The sequence below is a fragment of the Copidosoma floridanum genome, unplaced genomic scaffold (genome assembly GCF_036245765.1).
Source record: "Copidosoma floridanum isolate Cflo_tuat_1 unplaced genomic scaffold, Cflo_Japanese_pri ptg000024l, whole genome shotgun sequence".
NCBI classification, from domain to species: domain Eukaryota; kingdom Metazoa; phylum Arthropoda; class Insecta; order Hymenoptera; family Encyrtidae; genus Copidosoma; species Copidosoma floridanum.
In genome coordinates, this window is record NW_028321901.1 from 11,680,026 (window position 1) to 11,707,827 (window position 27,802).

At 39.4% G+C, this 27,802-nt stretch overlaps 1 protein-coding gene across 3 annotated transcripts in view; it reads right to left on the reverse strand.

The window, feature by feature from the left end:
* The window catches only part of SNF4Agamma (SNF4/AMP-activated protein kinase gamma subunit), a 763,121-nt gene that overhangs the window by 126,050 nt on the left and 609,269 nt on the right, over positions 1-27,802 (reverse strand). For all 3 annotated transcript variants that reach the window (XM_089595039.1, XM_089595041.1, XM_089595038.1), the window contains one exon: positions 8,550-8,728. In XM_089595039.1, coding sequence (XP_089451165.1) covers positions 8,550-8,728 — 179 coding nt within the window. The remainder of the gene's footprint in view (positions 1-8,549; positions 8,729-27,802) is intronic.

Here is a 27,802-nt window from a genome sequence, read left to right on the forward strand (position 1 = left end):
CTACTACTACTACTACTACTACTACTACTACTACTACTACTACTACTACTACTACTACTACTACTACTACTACTACTACTACTACAACTACTACTACTACTACTACTACTACTACTACTACTACTACTACTACTACTACTACTACTACTACTACTACTACTACTACTACTACTACTACTACTACTACTACTACTCCCAGGTGGGGTTTTCGCAAGTTTCTCCATACCGGGCGCTTCCCCGGGTGGCGGATAGGGGCATCCTCTTGAAATAAGAGGTGACGATGGGCAGCTGAGGTGGCTCTCTATGGTGGTGGTCGGGAGCGTGGATCGGGGGGCGTGTGTGGCGCTGGCGTGTGTATCTGCGGCGGTGTGGACGGGGGACTAGTGCCCCATGCCTCCATCGGTGTGGATGTATGGGCCGGCTCTGCTTGTGCTCCTTGTTCTTCGCTTTTTGCTGCTTCCGTAAGTGGCACTCCATTGCTTGATGCGGGCCAACAAAAACTAGCACCCGTCGTGTATAGAAGTAAGCGGCGGTTAAAACATTCTTCTCAGATACATGCATCACACACTCTTACTAAACAAACACAGGGACACTTACGGATTGTTCTGGGTTGCGTGTGGCGGGTCCTTTTCCGGGCTTGCGTTGGGGGCCCGGCCACGGGTGAAGCCGGATGATGAGGCCCGGGTAAGTCTGGGTAACCACATCTGATATGGCTGTACGCCTCATGAACAAAAAAGACGTGGTGGGCCGACTAATCTAGGCTTACTACCACTGAGGAGGCTATATGGCGGCACCTTAGTGCCTTACGCCAGCCCGTTTTGTTGGGTTGTCTGCGTGGTCTCGGGACTGTACGCCTGCCGCTCGTCTCGCTGGGATGATCGTTGTGTACCAACAAATACATACATTACACACGAACACCCTTCTTACACTGGTTACTCAACGCCAGGGCAGTCTCCGCGGGTGAGACTGAGGGAGAGTGGCGACTCCCGGCCGGCCCGAGCAAGTAGCATCTCTCTCTGGTAACAGAGAGGGCTGCTGCCCTGGTTTTAACCCTTTCCAAATGCTTATTTTTAGGAAAAAAAGGGTAGTGCTGGCCTTCGCGGGTCAGTACGAAACTAAAAAGATGCCAAAATGAAAAACGTCGATGTAAAACAGGTACCCCAGGCAGTAACCTCTCTGAGGGAATCCACCGTCAGTTCCGATCCGGTGAAAGCCCGGGTGACTGACGCAGGCCCCACGGATTCTGGGGGGGGCCACAAAGACGTGTCTCATGGCCAACAGGGACTGCTAAATGTTCCATGGCCTTTCTTTTCAGACAAAGGACGACGTGGAAGCCTGTCGAGTATAGGCACTAACGACACCGAGGTTAGCAAGGTGTCGGTATTTAGCAACCAGACCCAGGAAGAGCTTGCCTCTTTAGAAGAAAGTGCCACTAGGCTCGGAAAAAAGCGACAGCAAGTTGCTGATAAAGTCCAATCAGCAACGAATGACATTACAGAGACGCTAAAACTGATTAATGATAAGTACGGCAACACAGCGAACGCTGTTAAAAATGGGCTCAAAGCGGCGCTTAAGCATCTTCAAGAGGCAGAGGTGCTAAGAGAACGCTGTCTTACTGAAGAAGATTTGTACATGAACGCTTGGAAGTCGTCATTTAAATCCCTGCAGTAGAGGGAAAAAAGGCGAGATAATTTCCGTCGGCATGTACAGAAACGAACCCTGAACACTGCCTTAAAGGAAATAGAACGAAGTGAGAGAAACAGGAGCCCATCGGACAGCCCTGAAAAACGCCAGCATACTATGTCTTTAAAGAAAAAGAAGACAGGTAGTGGCAAACAAGAGGAAATTCCCCTGAATGACAAAACAAGCCAGAAGAAAAAAGTGGACCCCAGAACAACAGTAGTAGTAAAGATGGCTGAAGGGCAGACCTTTGCAACGGTGCTGAAGACTATGAAGGCGAACTTTGACCCCGATAAGGCTTAAGTGGCAGTCCAAAGTGTTGTCACTACAAAAAAAGGAGACATACTTATTAAAGCCAAAGGTGTAGAGAATGCTACTGCATTCTCACAGCAAATTGAAAAGTCGGTAGCCGGACAGGGTACCGTGAAAATGAGCGACAGAAAAGTGACATTAAAGGTTCGAGACCTGGATGCCATAGTAGAGGAAGATAAGGTCAAAGAGGCTTTCGCTAGGACTTTTGGACATCAGAGCCAGGAGCTAGAAGTTGCTCTCTTAAAGCCAAATGCCAAAGGACAGAGGCTGGCTTTAATCAAGGTGGACGAAACAACTGCCAGACAAGTAGAAAAGGAAGGCAGGTTACGAGTTGGCTTTGTAAGCTGCCGAATTCGAAGAAGAATCAAAGTAACAAGATGTTTTGAATGCCTGGGATATGGACACGTCTCGGGCAACTGTAGGGAAGAAAACAGATCCAAGCTTTGCTTCCGGTGTGGAAGCTCAAACCACCGGAAGAAAGAGTGCCTAGGTCCAGCACGGTGCTTCCTTTGCCCAACAACGGACAACAAGCACGAAGCAGGCAGCGGAAGCTGCCCTTTATTTAGAAGAGCCCTGAAAGAGGCCAGGGATAAGGCCCAAGCAGGGTCAAAATAAGGAAGAAAGGCCTTCAGTGGAAAGACAGGCTTATGTGGACCCACGCTGCGCTGGGTACTTTTTACCTATCAGCAAGGGAAAGCATTAAGCTAATAATGGTGCTGGCTGAGTAGGCGGCCTACTATGAAGCGCTAGACAGGGTGCTGGTCCTCAGGGACCCCGAGTCCTTTTCAGGACTCAAGAGCATCAGCACCTCTAGCAAATGGTGGCGAGTTAGCTCGTTAATGCTGTGAGACGCGATTGTCTCCCTGGTGGCTCCACCCCGAAGTAATGCTAACGCGGTTCCGGGGTGGATCAAAAGCCACGCGACATGGGGGGGGGGTTTTGGTGGGTATGGGTGGTCTAATAAAAAAAATCCACCGAGTCCCACACTACCGCTGTCCCTGCGGTGTGCCTCAATGCATTTCCCCTCCCTCCACAAAAAAAAAAAAAAAAAAAAAAAAAAAAAACTACTACTACTACTACTACTACTACTACTACTACTACTACTACTACTACTACTACTACTACTACTACTACTACTACTACTACTACTACTACTACTACTACTACTACTCCCGGGTGGGGTTTTCGCTAGTTTCTCCATACCGGGCGCTTCCCCGGGTGGCGGATAGGGGCATCCTCTTGAAATAAGAGGTGACGATGGGCAGCTGAGGTGGCTCTCTATGGTGGTGGTCGGGGGCGTGGATCGGGGGGCGTGTGTGGCGCTAGCGTGTGTATCTGCGGCGGTGTGGACGGGGGACTAGTGCGCCATGCCTCCATCGGTGTGGATGTATGGGCCGGCTCTGCTTGTGCTCCTTGTTCTTCGCTTTTTGCTGCTTCCGTGAGTGGCACTCCATTGCTTGATGCGGGCCAACAAAAACTAGCACCCGTCGTGTATAGAAGTAAGCGGCGGTTAAAACATTCTTCTCAGATACATGCATCACACACTCTTACTAAACAAACACAGGGACACTTACGAATTGTTCTGGGTTGCGTGTGGCGGGTCCTTTTCCGAGCTTGCGTTGGGGGCCCGGCCACGGGTGAAGCCGGATGATGAGGCCCCGGTAAGTCTGGGTAACCACATCTGATATGGCTGTACGCCTCATGAACAAAAAAGACGTGGTGGGCCGACTAATCTAGGCTTACTACCACTGAGGAGGCTATATGGCGGCACCTTAGTGCCTTACGCCAGCCCGTTTTGTTGGGTTGTCTGCGTGGTCATGGGACTGTACGCCTGCCGCTCGTCTCCCTGGGATGACCGTTGTGTACCAACAAATACATACATTACACACGAACACCCTTCTTACACTTGTTACTCAACGCCAGGGCAGTCTCCGCGGGTGGGACTGAGGGAGATTGGCGACTCCCGGCCGGCCCGAGCAAGTAGCATCTCTCTCTGGTAACAGAGAGGGCTGCCGCCCTGGTTTTAACCCTTTCCAAATGCTTATTTCTAGGAAAAAAAGGGTAGTGCTGGCCTTTGCGGGTCAGTACGAAACTAAAAAGATGCCAAAATGAAGAACGTCAATGTAAAACAGGTACCCCAGGCGGTAACCTCTCTGAGGAAATCCGCCGTCAGTTCCGATCCGGTGAAAGCCCGGGTGACTGACGCAGGCCCCACGGATTCTGGGGGGGGCCACAAAGACGTGTCTCATGGCCAACAGGGACTGCTAAATGTTCCATGGCCTTTTCTAACGGACAAAGGACGAAGAAGGAAGCCTGTCGAGTATAGGCACTAACGACACCGAGGACAGCAACGTGTCAGTATTCAGCAACCAGACAAGGGAGGAGCTTGCCTCTTTTGAAGAAGATGGTGCTAAGCTTAGAGTTAAGCGACAGCAATTTGCTGATAAAGTCCAATCAGCAACGAAAGATATAACAGAGACGCTACAATTAATTAACGATAAGTACGGCAACACAGCGAACGCTGTTAAGAACGGGCTAAAAGCCGCGCTAGAACACCTCCAAGAGGCAGAGGTGCTAAGAAAAGGCTTTCTTTACGAAGAAGAAACGTACGTAAACGCTTGGAAGTCGTCATTTGAATCGCTGCAGTGGAGGGAAAAAAGGCGAGATAATTTTCGACGGCATGTTCAGAAGAAGACCTTGAACACTGCCCTAAAACAAATAGAACGTAGTAAAAGAAACAGGAGCCCATCGGACAGCCCTGAGAAACGCCAGCATATTATGTCTTTAAAAAAAAAGAAAACAGTTAGTGGCAAACAAGAAGAAATTCCCCTGAATGACAAAACAAGCCAGAAGAAAAAAGTAGACGCCACAACAACAGTAGTAGTGAAGATGGCTGGAGGACAAACGTTTGCAACGGTGCTGAAGACGATGAAGGCGAATTTTGACCCCGATAAGACTGACGTGTCAATCCAAAGTGTTGTCACTACAAAAAAAGGAGACATACTTATTAAGGCCAAAGGTGTAGAGAATGCTACTGCATTCTCACAGCAAATTGAAAAGTCGGTAGCCGGACAAGGTACTGTCAAAATAAGCAGCAGAAAAGTGACTTCAGAGGTCCGAGACCTGGATGCCATTGTTGAGGAAGACGAGGTCAAAAAGGCTTTCGCTAAGACCTTTGGACTTAAAAGCCAGGAGCCAGAAGTTACTCTCTTAAAGCCAAATGCCAGAGGACAGAGGCTGGCTTTAATCAAGGTGGACGAAACAACTGCCAGACAAGTAGAAGAGGAAGGCAGATTACAAGTTGGCTTCGTAAGCTGCCGAATACGAAGAAGAATCGAAGTTACAAGATGTTTTAAATGCCTGGGATATGGACACGTCTCGGGCAACTGTGAGAACGAAAACAGATCCAAGCTGTGCTTTCGGTGTGAAAGCTCAAACCACTGGAAGAAAGAGTGTACAGGCCCAGCACGGTGCTTCCTTTGCCCAACAACGGACAACAAGCACGAAGCAGGCAGCGGAAGCTGCCCTTTATTCAGAAGAGCCCTGAAAGAGGCCAGGGATAAGGCCCAAGCAGGAATTAAATAAGGCAAAAAGACCTTGAGTTGAAAGACAGGCTTTGTGGACCCACGCTGCGCTCGGTACTTTTTACCTATCAGCAAGGGAAAGCATTAAGCTTGTAGTGGTGCTGGCTGAGTGGGCGGCCTGCTATGAAGCGCTAGACAAGGTGCTGGTCCTCAGGGACCCCGAGTCCTTTTTAGGACTCGAGAGCATCAGCACCTCTAGCAAATGGTGGCGAGTTAGCTCGTTAATGCTGTGAGACGCGATGGTCTCCCTGGTGGCTCCACCCTGAAGTAATGCTAACGCGGTTCCGGGGTGGATCAAAAGCCACGCGGCATGGGGGGGGTTTTAGTGGGTATGGGTGGTCTAATAAAAAAAATCCACCGAGTCCCACACTACCGCTGTCCCTGCGGTGTGCCTCAATGCATTTCCCCTCCCTCCACAAAAAAAAAAAAAAAAAAGAAAAAAAAAAAAAAAAAAACTACTACTACTACTACTACTACTACTATTACTACTACTACTACTCTTGGGTCCCGGGTGGGGTTTTCGCTAGTTTCTCCATACCGGGCGCTTCCCCGGGTGGCGGATAGGGGCATCCTCTTAAAATAAGAGGTGACGATGGGCAGCTGGGGTGACTCTCTGTGGTGGTGGTCCGGGGCGTGGATCGGGGGGCGTGTGTGGCGTTGGCGTGTGTATCTGCGGCGATGTGGACGGGGGACTAGTGCCCCATGCCTCCGTCGGTGTGGATGCATGGGCCGGCTCTGCTTGTGCTCCTTGGTCTTCGCTTTTTGCTGCTTCCGTGGGTGGCACTCTATTGCTTGATGCGGGCCAACAAAAACTAGCACCCGTCGTGTATAGAAGTAAGCGGCGGTTAGAACATTCTTCTCAGATACATGCATCACACACTCTTACTAAATAAACACAGGGACACTTACGGATTGTTCTGGGTTGCGTGTGGTGGGTCCTTTACCGGGCTTGCGTTCGGAGCCTGGCGACGGGTGAAGCCGGATGATGAGGCCCGGGTAAGTCTGGGTAACCACATCTGATATGGCTGTACGCCTCATGAACAAAAAAGACGTGGTGGGCCGACTAATCTAGGCTTACTACCACTGAGGAGGCTATATGGCGGCATATTAGTGCCTTACGCCAGCCCGTTTTGTTGAGTCGTCGGCGCGGTCTCGGGACTGTATTCCTGCCGCTCGTCTCGCTGGGATGACCGTTGTGTACCAACAAATACATACATTACACACGAACACCATTTTTACACTTGTTACTTAACGCCAGGGCAGTCTCCGTGGGTGGGACTGAGGGAGAGTGGCGACTCCCGGCCGGCCCGAGCAAGTAGCGGTCTTCTCTGGTGACAGAGAGGGCTGCTGCCCTGGTTTTAACCCTTTCCAAATACTTATTTCTAGAAAAAAGGGTAGTGCTGGCCTTCGCGGATCAGTAAGACACTAAAAAGATGCCACAATGAAAAACGTCGATGCAAAACAAGTACCCCAGGCGGTAACCTCTCTGAGGGAATCCGCCGGCAGTTCCGATCCGGTGAAAGCCCGGATGACTGACGCAGACCCACAGATTCTGGGGGGGGCCACAAAGACGTGTCTCATGGCCAACAGGGACTGCTAAATGTTCCATGGCCTTTCTTTACAGACAAAGGACGACGAGGAAGCCTGTCGAGTATAGGCACTAACGACACCGAGGTTAGCAAGGTGTCGGTATTCAGCAACCAGACCCAGGAAAAGATTGCCTCTTTAGAAGAAAGTGTAACTAGGCTCGGAGTAAAGCGACAGCAAGTTGCTGATAAAGTCCAATCAGCAACGAATGACATCACAGAGACGCTACAACTGATTAATGATAAGTACGGCAACACAGCGAACGCTGTTAAAAATGGGCTCAAAGCGGCGCTTAAGCATCTTTAAGAGGCAGAGGTGCTAAGAAAAGGCTTTCTTATTGAAGAAGATTTGTATACCAACGCTTGGAAGTCGTCATTTAAATCCCTGCAGTAGAGGGAAAAAAGGCGAGATAATTTCCGTCGGCATGTACAGAAACGAACCCTGAACACTGCCTTAAAGGAAATAGAACGAAGTGAGAGAAACAGGAGCCCATCGGACAGCCCTGAAAAACGCCAGCATACTATGTCTTTAAAGAAAAAGAAGACAGGTAGTGGCAAACAAGAGGAAATTCCCCTGAATGACAAAACAAGCCAGAAGAAAAAAGTGGACCCCAGAACAACAGTAGTAGTAAAGATGGCTGAAGGGCAGACCTTTGCAACGGTGATAAAGACTATGAAGGCGAACTTTGACCCCGATAAGGCTAAAGTGGCAGTCCAAAGTGTTGTCACTACAAAAAAAGGAGACATACTTATTAAAGCCAAAGGTGTAGAGAATGCTACTGCATTCTCACAGCAAATTGAAAAGTCGATAGCCGGACAGGGTACTGTTAGAATGAGCGACAGAAAAGTGACATTAGAGGTCCGAGACCTGGATGCCATTGTAGAGGAAGATGAGGTCAAAGAGGCTTTAGGTAGGACTTGTGGACATCAGAGCCAGGAGCCAGAAGTTGCTCTTTTAAAGCCAAATGCCAGAGGACAGAGGCTGGCTGTTATGCTAGGTAGCTAGGTAGCTCCCTGTCACCGCCTGTTAGCTACGTGAGCTGCTACCTCACCTTCTACCAAATTCGGAAGCCGAAACGTGTGGACGTGCCACCCGCTAGCGTGGCCCTTACTTTCTAACATCAGAGTACCGACAGAAAAAGTTTGTCTTGTGAGTAAGTTGAGACATCAGAAATAACGATAGCTACCAGTGACTTGTATAATTCTCATGCGTCCCTTTATTTCACTGTCTCACATGCCTGAACCCAGCGTGTTTAGCCCTAGCTAGCACCCCCTTGATCACCCTCAGCATAAAAAAGTGTAAAAGGAGAGCTCATAAATTATAATTAATCAGATTTACGTAAAAATTCAACAAAAATTAAGCTTATGACATCAAAAAATCACTTACATACAAGAACAGGAATCTGAGTATTCTTTTATGGGTTAGAATGTACAAAACATTTCCTGTATTAGGATCTATTACAGGTAAGCGATGAATTCTATTGTCAATTAATATTTTTATGGCATCAAACAGAGATGCATCAGGTCCAATGCTAACTAGTGGATTAACTTGTTCTTTCAGCACTTCTGAAATCAGAAATTTATTTGTTCAAGATTAGGGAAATATACTTAAAATAAATATGAGATTTGATCATTGTTAGTACATAAATTTTTATTTATTACACTTATTAACAAACCTATGTTTCTCAAAGGAAATATAAAAAGTTTAAAAAAGTCCAGTGTGTGTTAGTAGCAAGATTTTTCGTGAAACAAACACAAAAAGACTCCATTGCATATTGCACATAGTAAGTATTTATATGCAATGAAAGTACGACTCACTTTGATACATAAATAAATACACACATGAAGATAAACGTATGAAAAATAATAGATATACATACCTACTTACTTACACATACACGCGCACACACACATTTATGCACACATACGCGCGCGCGCGCGCGCACACACACACACACACACACACACACACACACACACACACACAAATACACTCACATTTTTTTATACAGTAGTTGAAGTAGGTTGTGCAACTCTCTCTTACTACTCTTCTCTCTCATAAATTTACAAATAAACTATAAAAAATATACGTAAAATACCCCCGTTAACTTAGCGCTTGAAATTTTCCAATGTACCCATAATCTGTTAACCTAACATAACCTCCACACTACCCCGCAACCTTTTTTCGCTGCTCTGTAGACCACACATAATATAAAAACATACAAAAATTAGTTTTTTTTTTCCATTTTCTTTATTAGACCGAAATTTTTGATTTTTTCTAAACCTTCTTACATTCTTAGAGATCCCTTATCTTCACAATGGTATCCTTGTGACTTTATGCAGTGTGTATCCATGTATCTATGCGTAAAAATTTACACACTAACTTTATTGTAAATACTTACACTGACAGGTAAAGCTTGATAAAAAAGTATAAAAATTTATATTTTATACTGTATATATTGAGACAGACGTGTAGGGAAGAACAAACGATCAATTGAGTGAATTGTAACTATTTATTTAGATGTTGTGAAATTGTATCTGAAACCTGTCCACTTTTTATTAATGCCAGTGCACAGCTGACTAGGCTGAGCTAGACACTCGAGGTTCAGGGCACACCCGACACCACGCTTGCTCACACTTAGTTTCGTACATGACGAAGTATAAAATAATAAGAATAAACGACGCTTAACAACTACTAAACATACACGAATATGCGATGTATGTGCATGCATTTCATTTCTTTTAGATTTAATTTAAGGTTTATATATTGTATGTATATATATAATTTTGTCAAATCAATTTGTAAACTTTTATTTACTTCACTTTACTCAGTCCTATTAATCTGGTCAAGTCAATCTAATCACTCAATCCTATTAAATATAATTTAGTCCTATTAATCTGCAAAACTCCTAGCAGTGAGTGGCACTTGTAGCTTTTGTTACAAAATCAGGGGCCATTTCAGACCCTGGTAGGTGTTCGACAACCAACTCCTTATTCTCGATCCTCTCTTTGATGGAATGATCCTTGACTGCGATATGCTTGGTTCTTAGGCTGTATGATGCATTTGTGGCTAGTTGGATGGCTCCTTTATTATCACAGTAGACCTTTACTGGTCCCGATTTTTTAATTTCCAATTCCTTAGCTAAACTCTGCAGCCATAGGGCCTCCTGAGTTTCGGCTGTAAGAGCCTGGTATTCTGTTTCGGCACTGGATATTGTAGTAGTTTGTTGTTTTTTCGAATTCTAGCTGATTGGTTCTTCTTGCAGAGTGAAAACATATCGAGTAACTCAGCGAGTATCTCCTAGATGAGGTGCCCAGCTCGTATCCCTGTAGCCTAGTAATTTTCCTTGCGCGGACTCGTAAAAAGTCAGACCGAGTGCAGATGTGCTTTTAAGATACCTCAGTGTGTGTTTGGTCGCTGTCCAGTACTCCTGCATGTAGCAGTGATTGTATCTGCTAAGCTGACTCACAGCGTATGCCAGATCAGGATGAGCGCACTGAGACAAATACAGAAGACTGCCATCAAGGCCTGGTATGGCATGTTATGCAATTTCTCAAGTTCTTCTTTCGGCACACTGAAGCATCTGGTGGCCCCAGATTAAAATTTGTAGGCAATGGTGCTGATGCCGGTGTGCAGTCTTTCATGTTAAAACTTTTAAGAAGACTCGCAACGTATTGGTCCTTATATATTTTGATTACTCCTGCCTCGTAATTTAAAGTAAACCTCATGCCCAAGAACTTCGTTACGAGTCCTAATAACTTGTGAAGTTCTTGGTTCCACACACGGTCTCCTTGTTTCAGACTGTAAAGAGCCTTATTCAGTTTACAGGAGGCGTTGGGGATATAGGGGTCAACTTAGCCTTGTGTTTGCTGGAGATATACCTCCTCGCTTAAATTTCCATGAAGAAGAGCCGATTCACTATCCAAATGTTGTACAGCAAGATCATGGTGTATAGCAAAAGCTATAACCAATTTAATAATAGATGGCCTGACTACTGGGGCATAAGTGTTTTCGTTGTCCTGGCCCTGAATCTGATTAAAACCTTTCGCCACGAGTTTCGCCTTGTACGTCAGATTACCTGCACTATCCTGTTTTCTTTTGTATACCCATTTGGTGCCAACAGCATTCCTGTTAGGTGGCAGATCGCAAAGGGCCTAGGTCTTGTTCAGATGGATTGACGCAATTTCTCTGTTCATAGCATCGATCTATTGTTTACTTTCCAGTCCACTGACAGCCTCTTCAAGGGTTGTGGATTCATTGAATTCTACCACAGCAGAGAAAGAAAAGACGCACTCGTAGTCCTTAGGTATTCCAAAGGTCTGGATTTTCGCTTGAGTCGCTCGTTTGGTACCGATTAAGATTGTTTTTCTGAAGCAGTGATTTCATCCATGTTCACTGCCTCGACTCGACTTTTACTTTCGGGATTAACCTTTTCGTGTTCCAGGAAAGGTTCGGTGCTTAAATACAAATGCATGAGGCTACTTGCTGGCTTATCCAGAACCTCAAAAAACTTGACATCTCTGGACACTTTAATGGTCTTGGTAGCGGGACACCAAAGCCTATAGCCAGTCTTATCTAATGGATAACCTACAAAAATCATCTTTTTGGTTTTGGGATCCAATTCATTTCCCTTTTGACTTGATATGAGTACATGGGATTTGCAGCCAAAGACTCGCAGATGCGCCAGGTTCGCCTTTCGGTTGGTCCAAATCTTATGCGGCGTTTTACCTGATAGCGCTCGTTTCGAAGAGTGATTGTGAAGATAAGCTGCGGTAGCCTTAGCCTCTACCCAAAAATATTCACTGAGTCCTGCTTCTGACAGCATACAGCGCGTCTTCTTGAGCAAGATCCTGTTTACACGCTCCGCTCTACCGTTCTGCTGAGGGTTGTATGGAATGGTGATCTCATGTTTAATTCCTGCGTTGGAAAAAAATCCTTTATTTCATCATTTACATACTTGCGACTATTGTCCGTGCGCAAAAACTTAAGTGTTTGACCAAATTGCTTCTCTGCAAATTTTACAAAAGTTTTAATAGGTTTTGGCACTTCAACCTTCGACTTCAGAAGGAATACGAAAGGCTAGCACTTGACAGAAATCACTGTGAAGCAAGGCTTATTTTTCTTTGGCCAAACTTAATTTAATTAGCAAAGGCCTGTTCACCAATTTATCCTCACAGCAACCAATACAATCTGCCAGATTGTCTGTTTTATTAAAATTCACTTGAGTGTTTGGGTCACTCCAAAAAATATTGTGATACTCCAGGTTTAGGTGTCCCAAACGATTGTGGCACAGGTTCACGTCGAGCATAGCCATACTATATTGTTTATTTCGTGTTGGTCTTTCTTCTTCACTCGTGCTAATAAAAGCGTTTAACTAGTAAACATTATTGATACAAGATTTTCGGCTATTATCGGAACATAAAGCACGTTTGTAAAACATACAGTTTGCTGGCGATCTTGGAGAGAAGACCGCATGTTTATATTTCCAATGCCTAGTGCTTGTATGGTGTGATTGTCCGCAGCTAGAATATCGCTTGATGTTGTTTTTTTCATATGATGCAAAAAAATTTCTGTCTTGGCACATGTGTGCTGGTGTAGTCGAGTCTATCAGCCACTCATTAACACCGAACATACCCACAGTATACGAGCACTTTACCATCTCGTTGCTGTCCGGGTCTGAGTTAGCCTTTCCTTCTACTTGAGTATGTAGAGCTCTTCTTGGATTTCTTTTAGCAGGCATAGCGCAGTCCCCCACGTAATGCCCGTATTAATTATAATTATAGCACTTAATGTCTGGGTGAAAGTTTGAACCTTGTTTTTGGCCGTGAGTGCAAAAAAAAATCTTTCTGTCCAGTTTTGTGCAAATATAGGGCTTTGTCAGAGAAATACTGTTCACCGGACGGCGTAACTTCTTGGAGCAATTTGGTTTTCACTAGGTTGCATGTAATAGCTTGGCCACAACTTTCTAGCACCATTGTCATTGGCCTACAGAGTTCAGGTAATCGTGCCAGCAGCATTATACTGATCCACTCCTCGATACTTTCATTCCTGCACCGTGAAGCTTATTTGCACACAAATAATTTTGTTTGTATAACTTTCGGTGGACTCGCAGTTCTCTAATTTTGTGGACGTAAATTCAATCAGTAGACTTATACGACGTAACAGGCCGCTTTCTACAAAGCCCTTTTCCAGCTTTATCTAAACCTCTGCCGTAGTAACCACACCACTTATTGCGTGTACAAGACATGATCTAGCACTAATATGAGGACTGAGTGTCCCTTTGTAATTTTTTCAACTTCTTGACTCAGCTGCCCTCCTTGGGGTGCTACCTTTACCATATCCCAAAGCTTCTCATGTTCGAGGTAGGCTTGCATGGCCACTGCCCACGTGAGATAATTTTCACGACCTTTTAATTTCTCGAGGGAATAAAACAATCCGTCAGCCATCTTACCCTTTTATCTTGTTTATACCACGTTCATCCAACTTCCTTAAATTTCCTTAACTGCGTTTCAACTGACTTAGACGCATGCACGCACACGCAATTCTTGCTTCTTCTTGAACTTTCTAAATTCAAAGACTTTACACATTAAATAGTATTTTTAAGAGGCGCCCTGGGCCCATAACCTGATATTGTATATTCTATATATTGAGATAGACGTGTAGAAAACAACAAAAGGTCAACTCTATGAATTGTAACTATTTATTTAGGTGTTGTGTAATTGTATCTGGAACATGCCCACTTTCTATTACTGCCAGGGTGCAACTGACTAAGCTCAGCTATACACTCGAGGGCCAGGGTAAACCCAACACCACGCTTGCACACACTCACACAAAGTATACATTGACTTACATCATAAACGAAAAATCATCTCATACTTCTCCATATACATCCTTTTTCATTCAATGGCGCCACCTAAAATAGGCGCATAGTGAACACGTTTAAGAAACGCTAAATGTAAAGTATCGGAAATGAAGATGATCAATACAACTAATAACTAAATTTATCTTCTTTTTTAAAACAATTATAGAAAAGCAGAAAGTTAAAGTTCATGACTTTTCATGATAAAAGTTGTAATAAATAAAGAGAAATAAGTTGTAAGGTTTATGAATACTAGCAAAATATCAACAATTTAAAGTATCATACAGTCAAAACCAAAAATCAAAACAAAATACGTTTGAGTCCTAAAGATACTAAGTACCATCTGCTGCCAAAGTCTACAAATACTATGCCATTGGGTATTCGTCCCTTATGCATTAAGATGATAACGTATAGTATTAAAAAGTTCTGGGGGGAGATAACAGTAGGAGAAGGATACAGAGAGCAACTTTCAGTGGAGGTGAAAGATCTTGCACAGATGGAAGCCTCTAGAAAGGCCTTTTTGCTCTTACACCTTATAGATTAATCGTGCCTTACATGAAAGACATAGTGTTTGACATAAATTTTAACTGCTTGTTTTTTGTGTTATTTAATTAATCTTGGTACATTGTACTACATAGCTAATAATACCTACCATTCAATTCGGAGATTATCAGAGTTACAGAAAAAGCAGAAATACACGGTAATTAGGCTCCAGAGGTTCACAAGCCATTTCAGATGTGAAATCTTCATCCCCATAAACGATTAATTCCAAGTCTTTCTTCCAAATCACGTTTTAAAAGTCTTGGAAAAAGGTCATGAAAAGTATGTGCATGTGGGTCTGTGTATTGTATAGCGTAGAAGTACCAAGGGTACCGGTCAAAAGTCACGAGAATGTAAAACGAGCAAACAGTAGTCAGTCTGTGTGTAACTGTCAACTAGTGACATATCTTACTTTAAGTATGGAATAAAAGAAAAATAAGATTACACACAAACAGTGGTTTCTCCTTTATTTCATTCCCAAGCAAATAACAGTAGAAATAAAAAGATTAAATTTATTGATTGATAAATATGTAGAGATCTTCTCGTTCTCTTTCACTTAACATTTTTCCTTCTTCTTTTTCTTTTTATTAAAATTTTATAAAACATCGAATTACTATATCTAAGCATCACAAAAGTTATTAAATCCTTATTGATGAACTTTAATTTAATAATCACATTTTTTATGGACTTTTTCAAAAAAATAAACATGGCTATATTGAGCTTTTAAAAACTCTTGTTTGTAAAAGTTGATAAATCTAAGTTGACTTTTCTTATACTTAGAATTGTAAAGATAATTAACTAATTTTTAATATTCTAGTAATTGTTAACAATCTTCATTGACCAACTAGATGTACAACGTCTCTTAAAAACAGTTTTTACTTTGCTTTTACGTACTTCTTCATGAAACCTAAAATTAAGATTACTCATTACAGATCTATTACCATGACCTTAGGTTTGATGGTGTTTTTAAACTTCAGCTCCCTTAGTCACTAAAATATCTTTTAGTATCACACCTAATATACAATGTGTTCTAAACATATTGGCCGGTATTAAATTCGTCAACAAATCAAGCCAATAAAAATACTGCTTGGACTACAACAAACACACGTTCTATTTTTTGATGGGCAATTGAATTGTTCACATATTTATGAGTTTACTGTATGCTAAGTAAAGTTAAATTTTACACCTCTTAATCAGATCTCGAAAACTTTTACAGTAAAACTTTAGTCCTCTATCAATATTTGATTTTTTTAATTATCATGCGTTAAACCTTGAGTATCATACCTTTTACATAGATAGTTATGACGAGTAAGTTAGCACAGTTCTTTCACAACTGTATTCTTCGTTTTATACGTTCTCTTTGAAAGCCAGTACGTAAATAAGATCCTGAGAACTTTTACAGCAAAACTTTAGTTCTCTATCAATATTTAATTTTTTTAATCCTCATGTGTTAAAACTTGAATATCATATTTTACACATAGATAGTTATGATGAGTAAGTTTTCACAGCTTTTCGGCAACTGTATTCTTTGTTTTATACGTTCTCTTTCAAAGCCAACATGTGAATAAGAGACTTAAAAATGGTGATTCTTGTTGGTATTTGAATTTACAACCTAAATACTTAGTTTGCTTAGCATTTTGTTATAGTTTGTTGCTCATTGATAAGAATTGATGTACTTTTTGAAAATAGAGATACTTATAGCATCTTAAGACTATAAGATGATGCCACATGGAATAATCTCCTATTATTTAGATCATACTATCTGCTATGGATTTCTCATTAGATATTTTAACTTGATTAATGAAATTGAATTTTCCTCAAAATGAATTGGTGCACACTAACAAACTTCTACATTTCATTTCGTTTTCGCACTCCATCAATCAAGTCTACAAATTATTTGGATTATGCATAATGATTCAAAAATCGGAATTTTTATAAATGTAACTATTATAAAATCTATTTTGTACAGTAATATCATAACTAAATTTCTTATATTTCTGTTGTATGACGGGCTTTTAGTCAATCGTATATGATTTATCAAAATAATGTGTTCCAGCAACAATTTTTTCTAAAAGATTTGCCATAAGATTGAAAGTTTTATGGAATTCTTTCATAATCTTATCTTTTTTAAAATTCAAATAGTACAAGTTAATTATCATCATAACAGTCAGATTACCTATCCCTCAAATTTTTGTAGGACATGTTAGAGGTTACATAACTGTCATGCTCATTCCTCGAATTAAAGTGATACAGTCACTAGCTGCTCCTGGGAAAATGAACCAACTTGCGAAATAACTTTGAAATGCAAAGAAGTAATTCCAATCGAAGTTCTTATTTATTATTTTACGAACTCTCTTTTAACAATACCTTGCGGTTACTGGCACCATCCAACATAACGCAACTCTTTGTCCCCAACCCACATACACTTAACCTCCAATTCAGTCCTCCCAGAAGACTCTCGCATACTACGCGACTCTCTCTCTCTTTCTGTCGCACCAAACCCTTACACAGACACACGACACTCTCTCTCTCTCTCTCTTTCTTGGTGACTTCCTCGCTACGGCGCGTTACAAACTCCCAGACACCTTCCCTAAGAATCACTCGGGTATGCTCTCTCTGGACCTTGGTCTCACAGTTCACTTTCTCTCTCTCTCGCTCTCTCACACAACCTGGGGCACTACTTACTACGCACTAAACGCTTCACGTCTTCACCTTGATACAGGCCATTTTCCTGTTACACTGGATCCTTCCTCGACTGCCTTCCTCACTACGTCCTTTCCTTCTCTCGGGTCAAACGGCGTCGTCGGATGATCTCGGACCCTGGAGTGGCTTTCTGAGAGGTAGATAGTAGGCTCGCGTAGATTTTCGCTAATTGCAACGGTCTTACTTACTCTCATTGACACGATCTAGCCTGCCGCTGATTCGTCCTTAATCCTAGTGTATTAACCATATTCGTCCACACCTTTGTACATTTCCCTGATACTTTCCAACGCTATACTTCAACGCTGGTTATATCGGCGCCTTTCTTTAACACCAAATACAATACAAGCCTGATATTATAACTTAACGTTAGTGGTAACAATCTCTTGGTTGTAACTTCTACGTTCCATATATCATATTTATATAAATTTGTTTAAATTCTATAATTCTTCCCACCTCTTTAAACTATATATTTTTTAGAACGCAGTTCTTTATGTGCCGTGCTTGGAGGGGGGGGGGGGCTGGAATTTTAAAAACGACAGATTTCCATGAAACGAAAGTCGCTTACTACAAGTTCCTTCCTCCTAAAAAAAAAAAAAAAAAAAAAAAAACAGCGACCGGGATTTCAACACATGACCTTTTTATTGACAGCCAAGCGTTTTAACCGCAGGGCTACAGAGGTGTTACGACTACTACTACTGAAACACAGTTACTACAAGAAACACTTCTTACTACTAGAAACAAAGTTTTAAATTATTAAATTGTTTAATTGACCTTACAAATGATAAATACATATTTTCTTAATAATAAGTAAAAAAAAACAAGGTTTAATTAGCATAAATATGCTATGCAGATAAAATCGGATAAGGCGCGTTATTGCGCGTTATTACGCATTAAATATTAGTATTTTATGCATTTGATGCATAAAATACCGACCAACTTTTTTTTTAATCTAAGCTTTTTTTGCAATAAAATAATGCTAATAATTACTGTTATGAATAAACTATTTGATAAATAAATAAATTATTAAAATAAACATATACAATAGAGCTGCAGAACGTATCAATATTTTTTAAGGGCGCTAATTTCGAATTGGTTGAACAAATTATCTTAAAATGTTACATGATTATATAAATATGATAATTTATTAAATTAATCATAAATAAATTATTTAAGATCATTATACATCTATACATCGCGTTACATATCATTTAAATGGTTTTTGAGGGCGCTTATTTCAAATTTGATGAACAAATTATTTGAAAATAATAAATGATTATACAATTAATTTCAAAAATTAATCAAATTACGTAGGATCATTTTGTATGTATACATCAAGTTACATATGATTTTAATGGTTTTTTAAGAGTGCTTATTTCGAATTGGGTAAGCCAATGATATCAAAATAATAAATAGTTAAACTATTAACAATCAATTAATTAATTTATAAATAAATTGTAAAGGACCATTATATATATATATATATATATATATATATATATATATATTTCGAGTTACATCTCGTTTTAATGGTTTTTGAGGCCAATTATCTTGAATTTGATAAAAAAATTATATCAAAATGTTGAATACTTATATAATTTAATTATTAAATTAATCAGTACCTGATAAAGGACCAATATATATATATATATATATATACATATGATTTTAATAGTTTTTGAGGGTGCTTATTTCAAATTTGATAAGCAATTTAGGGCAAAATGTCAATAAATAGTTATTTAAGTTAAGGAATACGGTAAGAACGAAGTTCTTTAAACATTAGATGAGTGCCGAAAAATAATAAAAAATGAGATGTGTGTTGAAAAACATCATAAAATAAAGAAATACAATTTTTCAGGTAACAAGGGGGTTGCGAGACCCATAGAAAGAATGAAGCTTAATAAAAATAAGTACTACATTCATGTAGTTCAGTGAAAGAAAAACTTGAAAAACGAGTAAATAAAAGAGAAAAAAAAAAGAAAAAAATCAGTCTAGTACTCACGATGGCTGGACATCTTGAGAACGTCGTGCATAAATAATGTACTCACAAAGTTTAACCATCGTAAGTACTCAACTAATTTTTTTATTTTTTATTTTTTATTCGTTCTTTAAGTTTTTCTTTTACTGAACTACATGAATGCAGTACTTATTTTAATAGAGCTTCGTTTTTCCTATGGGTCTTGCGACCCCCTTGTTATCTGAAAAATCGTGTTTCTTATTTTATGATGTTTTTCGACACACATCTCATTTTTTATTATTTTTCGGCTCTCATCTCATATTTAAAAAACTTCGTTCTTACTGTGGGTCCCATGACCTATTTATACCCCCTGGTTCGTTTTTGTATTTCTATTATCTTCTCTTCTGTCTTCTTGGTAACCAGCGTTATCTGATACCGAGCCGCTATCTTCTTCCCACTTGTGTGAACCCAAAAATCAGACCAAACACACAATGGCATTAGCAAAAAAAAAATGTCATCACATCTTGCGATGGACCCGAATTCTGGTGCTCTAAGCGCTGAGGAAAATAAGTGACTCCATCACAGAGTATTGGTATTGGTATTTAGTACTTTAATTTCTAAGGCTCTTTTTAGTTTTTGCCATATCCGAGACCTTTTTTTCTTTCAATTTTTTTTCTCCTCAACCAGGGTGTGCGACTCTTTCGTGCGGGCCCCTAGCAAAGTTCCCCTCAGACGACTCGGTCATTTATCTTACTGGATACTATTTATATGGCGCAGCGATTATCTTAAGCATACCTCAGCTATCATCAAGTTAAATGGAAAGATTTTTTCTAGTAAACCATCTTAACTCGCTGTACCGACCTTTTTACAACCGACAGTGACTTTTACCCGATGAGCTGGCCAGGTGTTGGCTTTCCTTCAAAAAAGAAACCGTATAAATGGCAGTGGCTAGGGCCTATTTTCAGCATTAAACAATACTAAACATTGACACTAAAATCAAGCTATGATATCTCTTACACTTACTCACTGTCCCCCACTATATGTCCATACACTCTGGCTCTAGTATTTATAAACCGAAAGTGTCAGACACCAAACACCCTGGATACCAGCTCATCTTACCTGCTGCATATGATCGCCCAGCCACCCTCCAGCAGCACTAGCTCCAGTAGAAGCTTGGAACTTAACGAAAGCACTGTCTCATTACGCCCAGAGCTTTCAGCACGGAATGTTTATCGTTGTTCAACCTCGACAGCCGATTCGACACCCCTAAAGGCAACTCACGCGACATCCACTCCCCCTCGCTGATCAAAGCCGCCTATCTCAACGGGCTGGTTTTATTAATTTAATACTTGAAGTGGGGCCTTCTGTAAAGGACTTCTTGATAGTAAAGGAAGGTAGTCACAAGCCACCAAGTTCATTGCCACTGCTGACTGACAGATGTCTAACCTGCAACGAACAAAATTTCTTCTAGGTGCGGAGAAACACCTAGTGGCGCTTGACACACCCAACCTACAGAACTCAAGAAAAAACACAAAAAGGGGAGTAAGGAAGAAAAATAGATTTTTAAGTGCCTTTTTTTTGGCTTTGAATCCATCTCCATAGGGATTGCCCGATTTGAATTGCTTGATCTTCAACTGTGCAGGAAAATTAAAACCAGAGTGTCGGAGTAACCGGTAACAGATACTCCAGAAGGACGCTGGCAATAAATGTCACCAGAATACCCCAAAAATCACTTCAGTAGATCGTGGTCGGGCTCGATAATCGCGAGAAGGGATCTCCAATTACTATCACTACTGGCTTGGAATAAACTCTGAGATAAAATGACACGTCAGAGACAAGTAGCCTGTGTACATATTATAAGCAGGCACTCACCCTTCACGGTACTATAAGGCCATACCGCCCTAGTCGTCTATAGAAGATCATGGCTTACAAAAATTATTAAGAATGAGGTTATCTCACGATAGAGATATCCTCATGAAATCCGTAAAGATAAGGGTCGCCAATTTATCAGCCAGAACTTGTAGGACACTTGCACCCGTTGGCAGGACTACTTCCGTTTACCATCCTAGAGAAAACCCAACAGAGTAACGGAACCAAGAAATCAAGAAGATCCTACCTATATCGATGGACAATCGCACCGCTAATGAAATTTGCCCAAGGTGTTGTATCAACTACATAATCACTGAAACACCACTACTAGAGTATCTCCAGCTAAACTGCTATTGGGTCATGCAACGTCTCGCCTAGGAGAATGAAGAACCCGTCAACTGGAAGATTAGCTTCCATCAAAGGGGCATTCCAGGACCATTATTAATCAGGCTCGGTACCAACAACACACTATATAGCTGGTCAACTCAGTTCAATCTACTTCTAGGCACTTTTGTCTACAAACGTAACTATTTACTCTCAAAAGCTTCAGAGTAATTTTGTGCCAGCTTTGCGCAAAAGTGGGACGGCCCTCAGTGAACTATTTTGATTCTTTTTTTTTAAACCTAATATCTCAAAAAAAAGGTAGGTTGATGAATTTTTGTTCAACTTAAAAGTTATTTGATTGAAAATTATGGAAAATAATTGAGAACACCAATACAGCCAATCGTTAATACTCTAGGTTATGCTACCATTTTTTTCTAGTCTTTATATTATATTTCGATGCACAAGCTTTTAAACTTATAAAATCTCCATGGATTTAGAACTAAAATAAAAGATAGAAATACAAGATGTTCTAATAATAATTTTTAAAAATAGTAGATCTAATACAATGCCAAGTGCCCTTTCAGAAATCCATTTTTTAAACCTCACATCTTGAAAAATAAATAAGATAGAAAAATGGACTTTTTTAAAATTTAGGTCTATTTGATTAGAAAAGAACAAAAACATTATAGAAAATCCTTAAAATCGAGGTTATGTTACTTTTGTTTTTTTAAACTTTTGATTCAAAATGAAATGAACTAAAAAATTATTATTTTGAATTCAATGTTACTTGAATGCGAATTTAAAGCAATGTATATATCACTAAATTCAGGTTCTCGTATACTAAATCCTATATTATCTTACTAGTTAGTATTATTTTACATTTGTAAAAGATTATCTTTGCTATAGACGAAAATTAATATACGAAGATGTGTTATTAATCTGTTTTCTGAGATTAAGTAACCAAGTAGAATACTCTGGTGAAAATTAGTGAAAAAACATTTTTCTTTGTGTGCCGTTTTTTCTGCCAGGACTAGAGATCACAGCTATCATCGTTATCGCCTCTCATAATTACTTTTGAACACAGTACAGGGGAAAGAAGGGTACGCTCGCGATATATATTTAAAATAAAATAAATATATATTCAAAAAATAGTAGAATGCAATGATTCCACTCACAGGAGCAGGTGCGTGTATCTGTATGTACACGTAGAGCATGGGAGCTCGACGAGATTGCGGCGTGAATCGTGATACGGGCAGACCTACATGGGCTAATCAAGGGCCACTACCATTTACAAATAAACTCACTTAATTACAGGTACTTCTAACATCCCTGCTGAAAAAGTCTGAAGGCCGCCTAAAGCAGCTCGTCGTCAGCACTGATCTTGAGTCGCTCGTGGTACTCGCATTCCTCAATCCTTACACTACGGTAGTGGACAGCCTAGTTTTTGGGAACTTACTATCACAACATCAAGAAAAAAATGGCGAACACGCCGATTTTTCGTACAAAACACTGTTTAGAATAAACCGGATAACCTAAATCAAACACAGGAAATAAGCAAAAAAAAATCGTTTCATGCGTGCTCGTAGCCCAAGCTATTATCCGCTCGGCTTTTTGGACTCTTCTCCACATTTCCCTTTTATCCCTTTCTGTCCTATGCCCTATATCCGTTTCCTTTCTTTCCCCTGGTTTTATCATAACAAGCTAAATCAACATTAAATTATAGGATAAATAAAAATACTAACAAGTTTTGCACATGTGTATGGGTGTATGTGTATAGCTAGTCGTATTTGAAATGTTTTGACAAAGTGAGACTTACTTAACTTATAAAAATATTTTAATAAAACAAGAAATTTTCAAATATTGATAAAAAGAACGGTACTAAAATGATGGTATGGTTTTAAGTCCAAATAAAAAAGCTGTTCTATAGTACATAACCTTTGTAATAGTCAAAATGTATTATGCTATTTTTTTTTATTGCAACTTTATAAAAACAGCACAACTATTAAAATGAATGTTATTTTGATAGAATCCGATGAAAAAATTATGAGTATTATTTGAAAAATGTTATTAAATAATAATATACATATATATTACTTTCTGAATCATACATTTTCATAGAACATATTTGATATGCACACAATCACCCCCTAATCTTACTGGAAATAAGGGATGTTAATTCAGAGAATCTAGAGAAAATCTTTTACAATACATCTTTAAGACTTCATTCCAAAATTCCTTAACCGGTAATTCAAACTGGTACTTACGAGCGGTTGAAGCTCAGTTAACTAAGGCGCAAGTTTCGGTTAGCAGATATACGGCTGCTCAAGTGGGGTAGAGGTTTAAATTCCAGTCAGTTGAATTTTTGGAAAAGTTTTTTCAAGTGTTATTTTCATGCAATATTCGTTCCCAAGCATCGTGGCTGATCCTACGCCACAGGACGACGCGGAGTTACACTTCACGGACGCCCTTGGAAGGTATGGAACCAGTTAGGTAAGTGAGAGGTCATAGGGATGGAAAGAGGAGAGGACCCTACTACACGACAACCCAGAGATAGGCTTTGTAGGCGTCTTGAATAAGTGTGGACCTGGCAAAAACTGTGGGGACTAGAAGTGGAAAAAGACGAATAAAATGGGTTAAATGATAAAAAAGGGGGTAAAGGTTACAGCATAGTTGGGTACAGTGGACTGAGGGCTCAAGACTTATGATTTACACCCTCTAAACTACGGTGATAGAGGGTGCCCGTTAAATTCAACTTTAGCAGTGTACAGATGAAAAAAAACAACAACTGGTACTTGAGAATCTGGACAAAATCTTACACATATCTTTTAGAAATACTGGAAAAAATAGTACTTTCTGAAAGATTTTTTAAAGATACTATTAAGATTTTTTTGTGCCCACTTGAAACTGAACACAATGAGCAATTACATATAAGTAACTGTTAAGAATTTTTTTCTCAATGTCGATAACTATCAGAGTCTACCGTTTCTGAGAGTTAGACCAAAATGCATTGTCCGTAAAAATTGTGCATGTCCTTTCCCGTGGATGCCAAAGTAGATTTTACATAAACTATAGTATATTATAAAGGAAAAAAGCTTCTTTGGTTACAGGCAACTTGGTTTATATCATTTATTTTATTCAATTTTTAATTCATACTCCACCTCTTTAGGGTTAGGAGGGCTTCCGTTACAATTCTTACAACTTTGCATCTTGTATATTATTACTACTATTTAATGTTCATCTTTTCTATTTTATCTTTCTACAAACAAAATAAAATGTAATCAATTCATAATTATATACAAACTTAAAATAAATTAAACAATTTAAATTCGTAGAGTATCATGAACAAAATTAAAAACACATTCTTTTTCTTTTTAAAAACAAGACTATGTTCAACTCTACTATTTATATTGTCTGTTTCAGTTATGTTTCTATCACCTTTTCCCACTTTTCACTTTCTTCTTCCTTCTTTTCTTGCTTTTTCTTCTCAATGTTCCAATAATTTTCTGGCGTCTTCTTTTAATTTACTTTATAACTTATCTCGGTCCTCTTTGGTATTCACATTTACAGCTTTAATCACCCAACCTTAGAATTACTTTTCTTACCCTAACCACACTTCTTAAAACTTCTATTTCTTTTGTATCTTGGCTTAGAACTTCTTCTATAACTTTTCCACTTTTTGTTTTTCCACATATCCTCAGTGTGTGTCTATGATCCTCTTCTTCCACTTGACATAGTCTACAGATCTTTTCTTTCTCTTCTTTCCAGTACTCTTTTCCTTTACATTGATTTCCGCATCTAAATCTTACCATCAGCCTCCTATCTTTGCTTGTCACATCCTTTTTTAGGTACTCTGGTTCTTCCTCTGTTTTGATGTATCTATATACCTTTTTGTATCTTGAATTTTTCTTCTCCATTTTTTTTTCTTTCAGTTTTTGCTGGCAACTATTTTTTCTCTTATTTTCTCTTTAAATTCTACTCCTTTCATGTATCTTGTTTCTTGTACCTTTTCTTCTTTTAGTATTTTTATTCTCCTCTTCCTATATTTATTCTTACCTTGTCTTTGTCTTTTTCTCTTATACCTTTTTTCACTATCTTAATATTCAAGTCCCTGATTTTTCCTTTAAACTTAAGCGGTTTTCTTAATGCTTTTATTTTTAGCTTTTCTATTTTACACTCCTCTTCCCCTATGGAATTTGGGGTATTACTGTCTAATCCTAGTATCCACTTTAGGTATCTTCTCTGCACACTTTCTAGCCTCTCATCTTCTTCCCACCCCCCCATCTCTGCTCCAAATAGTGCTACGCTCTTCACAAGTGCTGTAAAAAGTTTCTTCCTCCTGTTATAACCGTTCTTAAATATTCTCTTCCCTATACTCCATTCACTCTTCATAGCAATTATTGCTTTCCTCTTCCTCTTTTCCATGTGTCCTTCACTGGTGACATTCTTCTGTAGAATATATCCAAGATATCTTATCTTATCCACTTCTTCTAAATATTTTTCTCCCCATTTCTGTACTCTGTTTTTCTTCTTTCTTTTTTCAAATACTATGATTTTTGTTTTTGTATCACTCAAGATTATTTTCTTCTTTCCGATATACTTTTTAAATCTTTTTAACATATCCTTTGATTTCTCTTCCCTGTCCGCCATTAGCACAATGTCATCTGCATACGAAAGACACCACACTTGTTCATTTCCTTTACTAAATTCTCCTACTTGCCCTTTTCTCAGCTCTTTCTCCAGGTCTGCAAAGTATGCATTTAACAAGGTTGGGCTCAAGGGACATCCCTGCCTCACTCCTTTTTCAATCCAAAATTCCTCTGATACTCCTTTATCTAATTTAATAACGTTTCTTATTTCTTTATGAATAGTCATAATTCTATTTTTTAATCTTTTACTCACCTCTATTTCTACTAGACTTTCTTCTAGTACATCCCTATCCACACGATCAAAAGTTTCTTTAAGATCTATAAAGCAAGCAAAAACCTTTCCTTTTGGTTTGCTTAATCTTTCTTCTGCTGTATAATTTAACGTGTAAATTGCTTCTACAACTCCTCTCCCTTCTCCTTATTCAAACTGACTTTCTGGTAACTTTTTTTTGAATTTCTTTCTTCACTAACCCATTTAGTGTACTCGCGTATATCTTATATGCCGTGCAAGTAAGCGTTACTCCTCTATAATTATCCAGCTTACTCGTATCCCCTTTCTTACATATTGAATAAATTATTCCAGTTTCCCATTGATCTGGCATTTCTCCTTCTTCCCATACTTTTTTCATCAACTCCCATACTGCTGTCTCTAGCTCTTGTGGTATATATTTTCAAACCTCATTTTTCAGCTTATCTTCTCCTAGCGCGCTCCTCAAATTCAACTAGTTGATCTGTGTTCTAAATTATTCTTGGATAAAATCTTCTTGCTCTTTTGTACTTTGACTTGAAATCCCCTCTTTTTTTCTTGATTCTTCAAGAATCATTACTCCTTTATTCTTACTATACAACTTTTCTATAAAATGTTATCTCCCATCCTGCATTTTTTTGTTCTTATTTATTCCTTATTTTCTTTTCCTGAATCTGTTATATACTTCCACACTTCTCCTTTTGATGTTGCTTTTGTCCATTTTTTCTTTTCATTTTTTTGCAGGCTTATCCTTTTTGCTTCGCACCAATTTCTGTATTCTCTTTTTTTGCTCATGAAGTATGGTCTTTCCATTTTCTGTTTCCTCTATAGTTTCATCGACTTTCTTAACTCTTTTTTCTTAGCGTTCCATTCTTTATCATATCTACATCGATTTGTTAAAGAATTTCATAAACTTTTTCAACGATTGGCCGGCTTGGGTAAGGTTTATCTCCAACATCAAAATTTGCAGAGCGAAAACACAATTTTTTATGAGTCTGAGCTGAATCTTTTTCTTTTCAATAGTAAAAAAGCATAATATGACGAAAATGACTATCTGGAATCTCCATTCTTAAAGCATATTAACTTTTGCCTAAGTACAACAATGGTGCTTGTTTTATATATTTAATTTTCTATAGACTGTTACCTTTCAATTACAACAAAAACAGATCACTTTTGACTAACTTTTTTTAGTATGCGAATCATGGTAACGGTTATGTCGGCAATGTTGATGATAAATATCTACATTGTTTACTGCTTGTGTGTACTAACTCTTGATTAAATTTTTATATTGTAACTAAAAAAAAAGTTTTGACCAACTTTTTTCAGTAAGCACATCATGCTATTAATTATCTTAGAAATAATAATAATAAATATGTATATAGCACAATGTTTTCACGTATACTAATTTTTTTGTGACGTTATTAAATTGTAAGATAAACTTTTTTTGTCTTCTTTTGACTTACATTCATAGTAACAATTAATTATAACATTTTCATT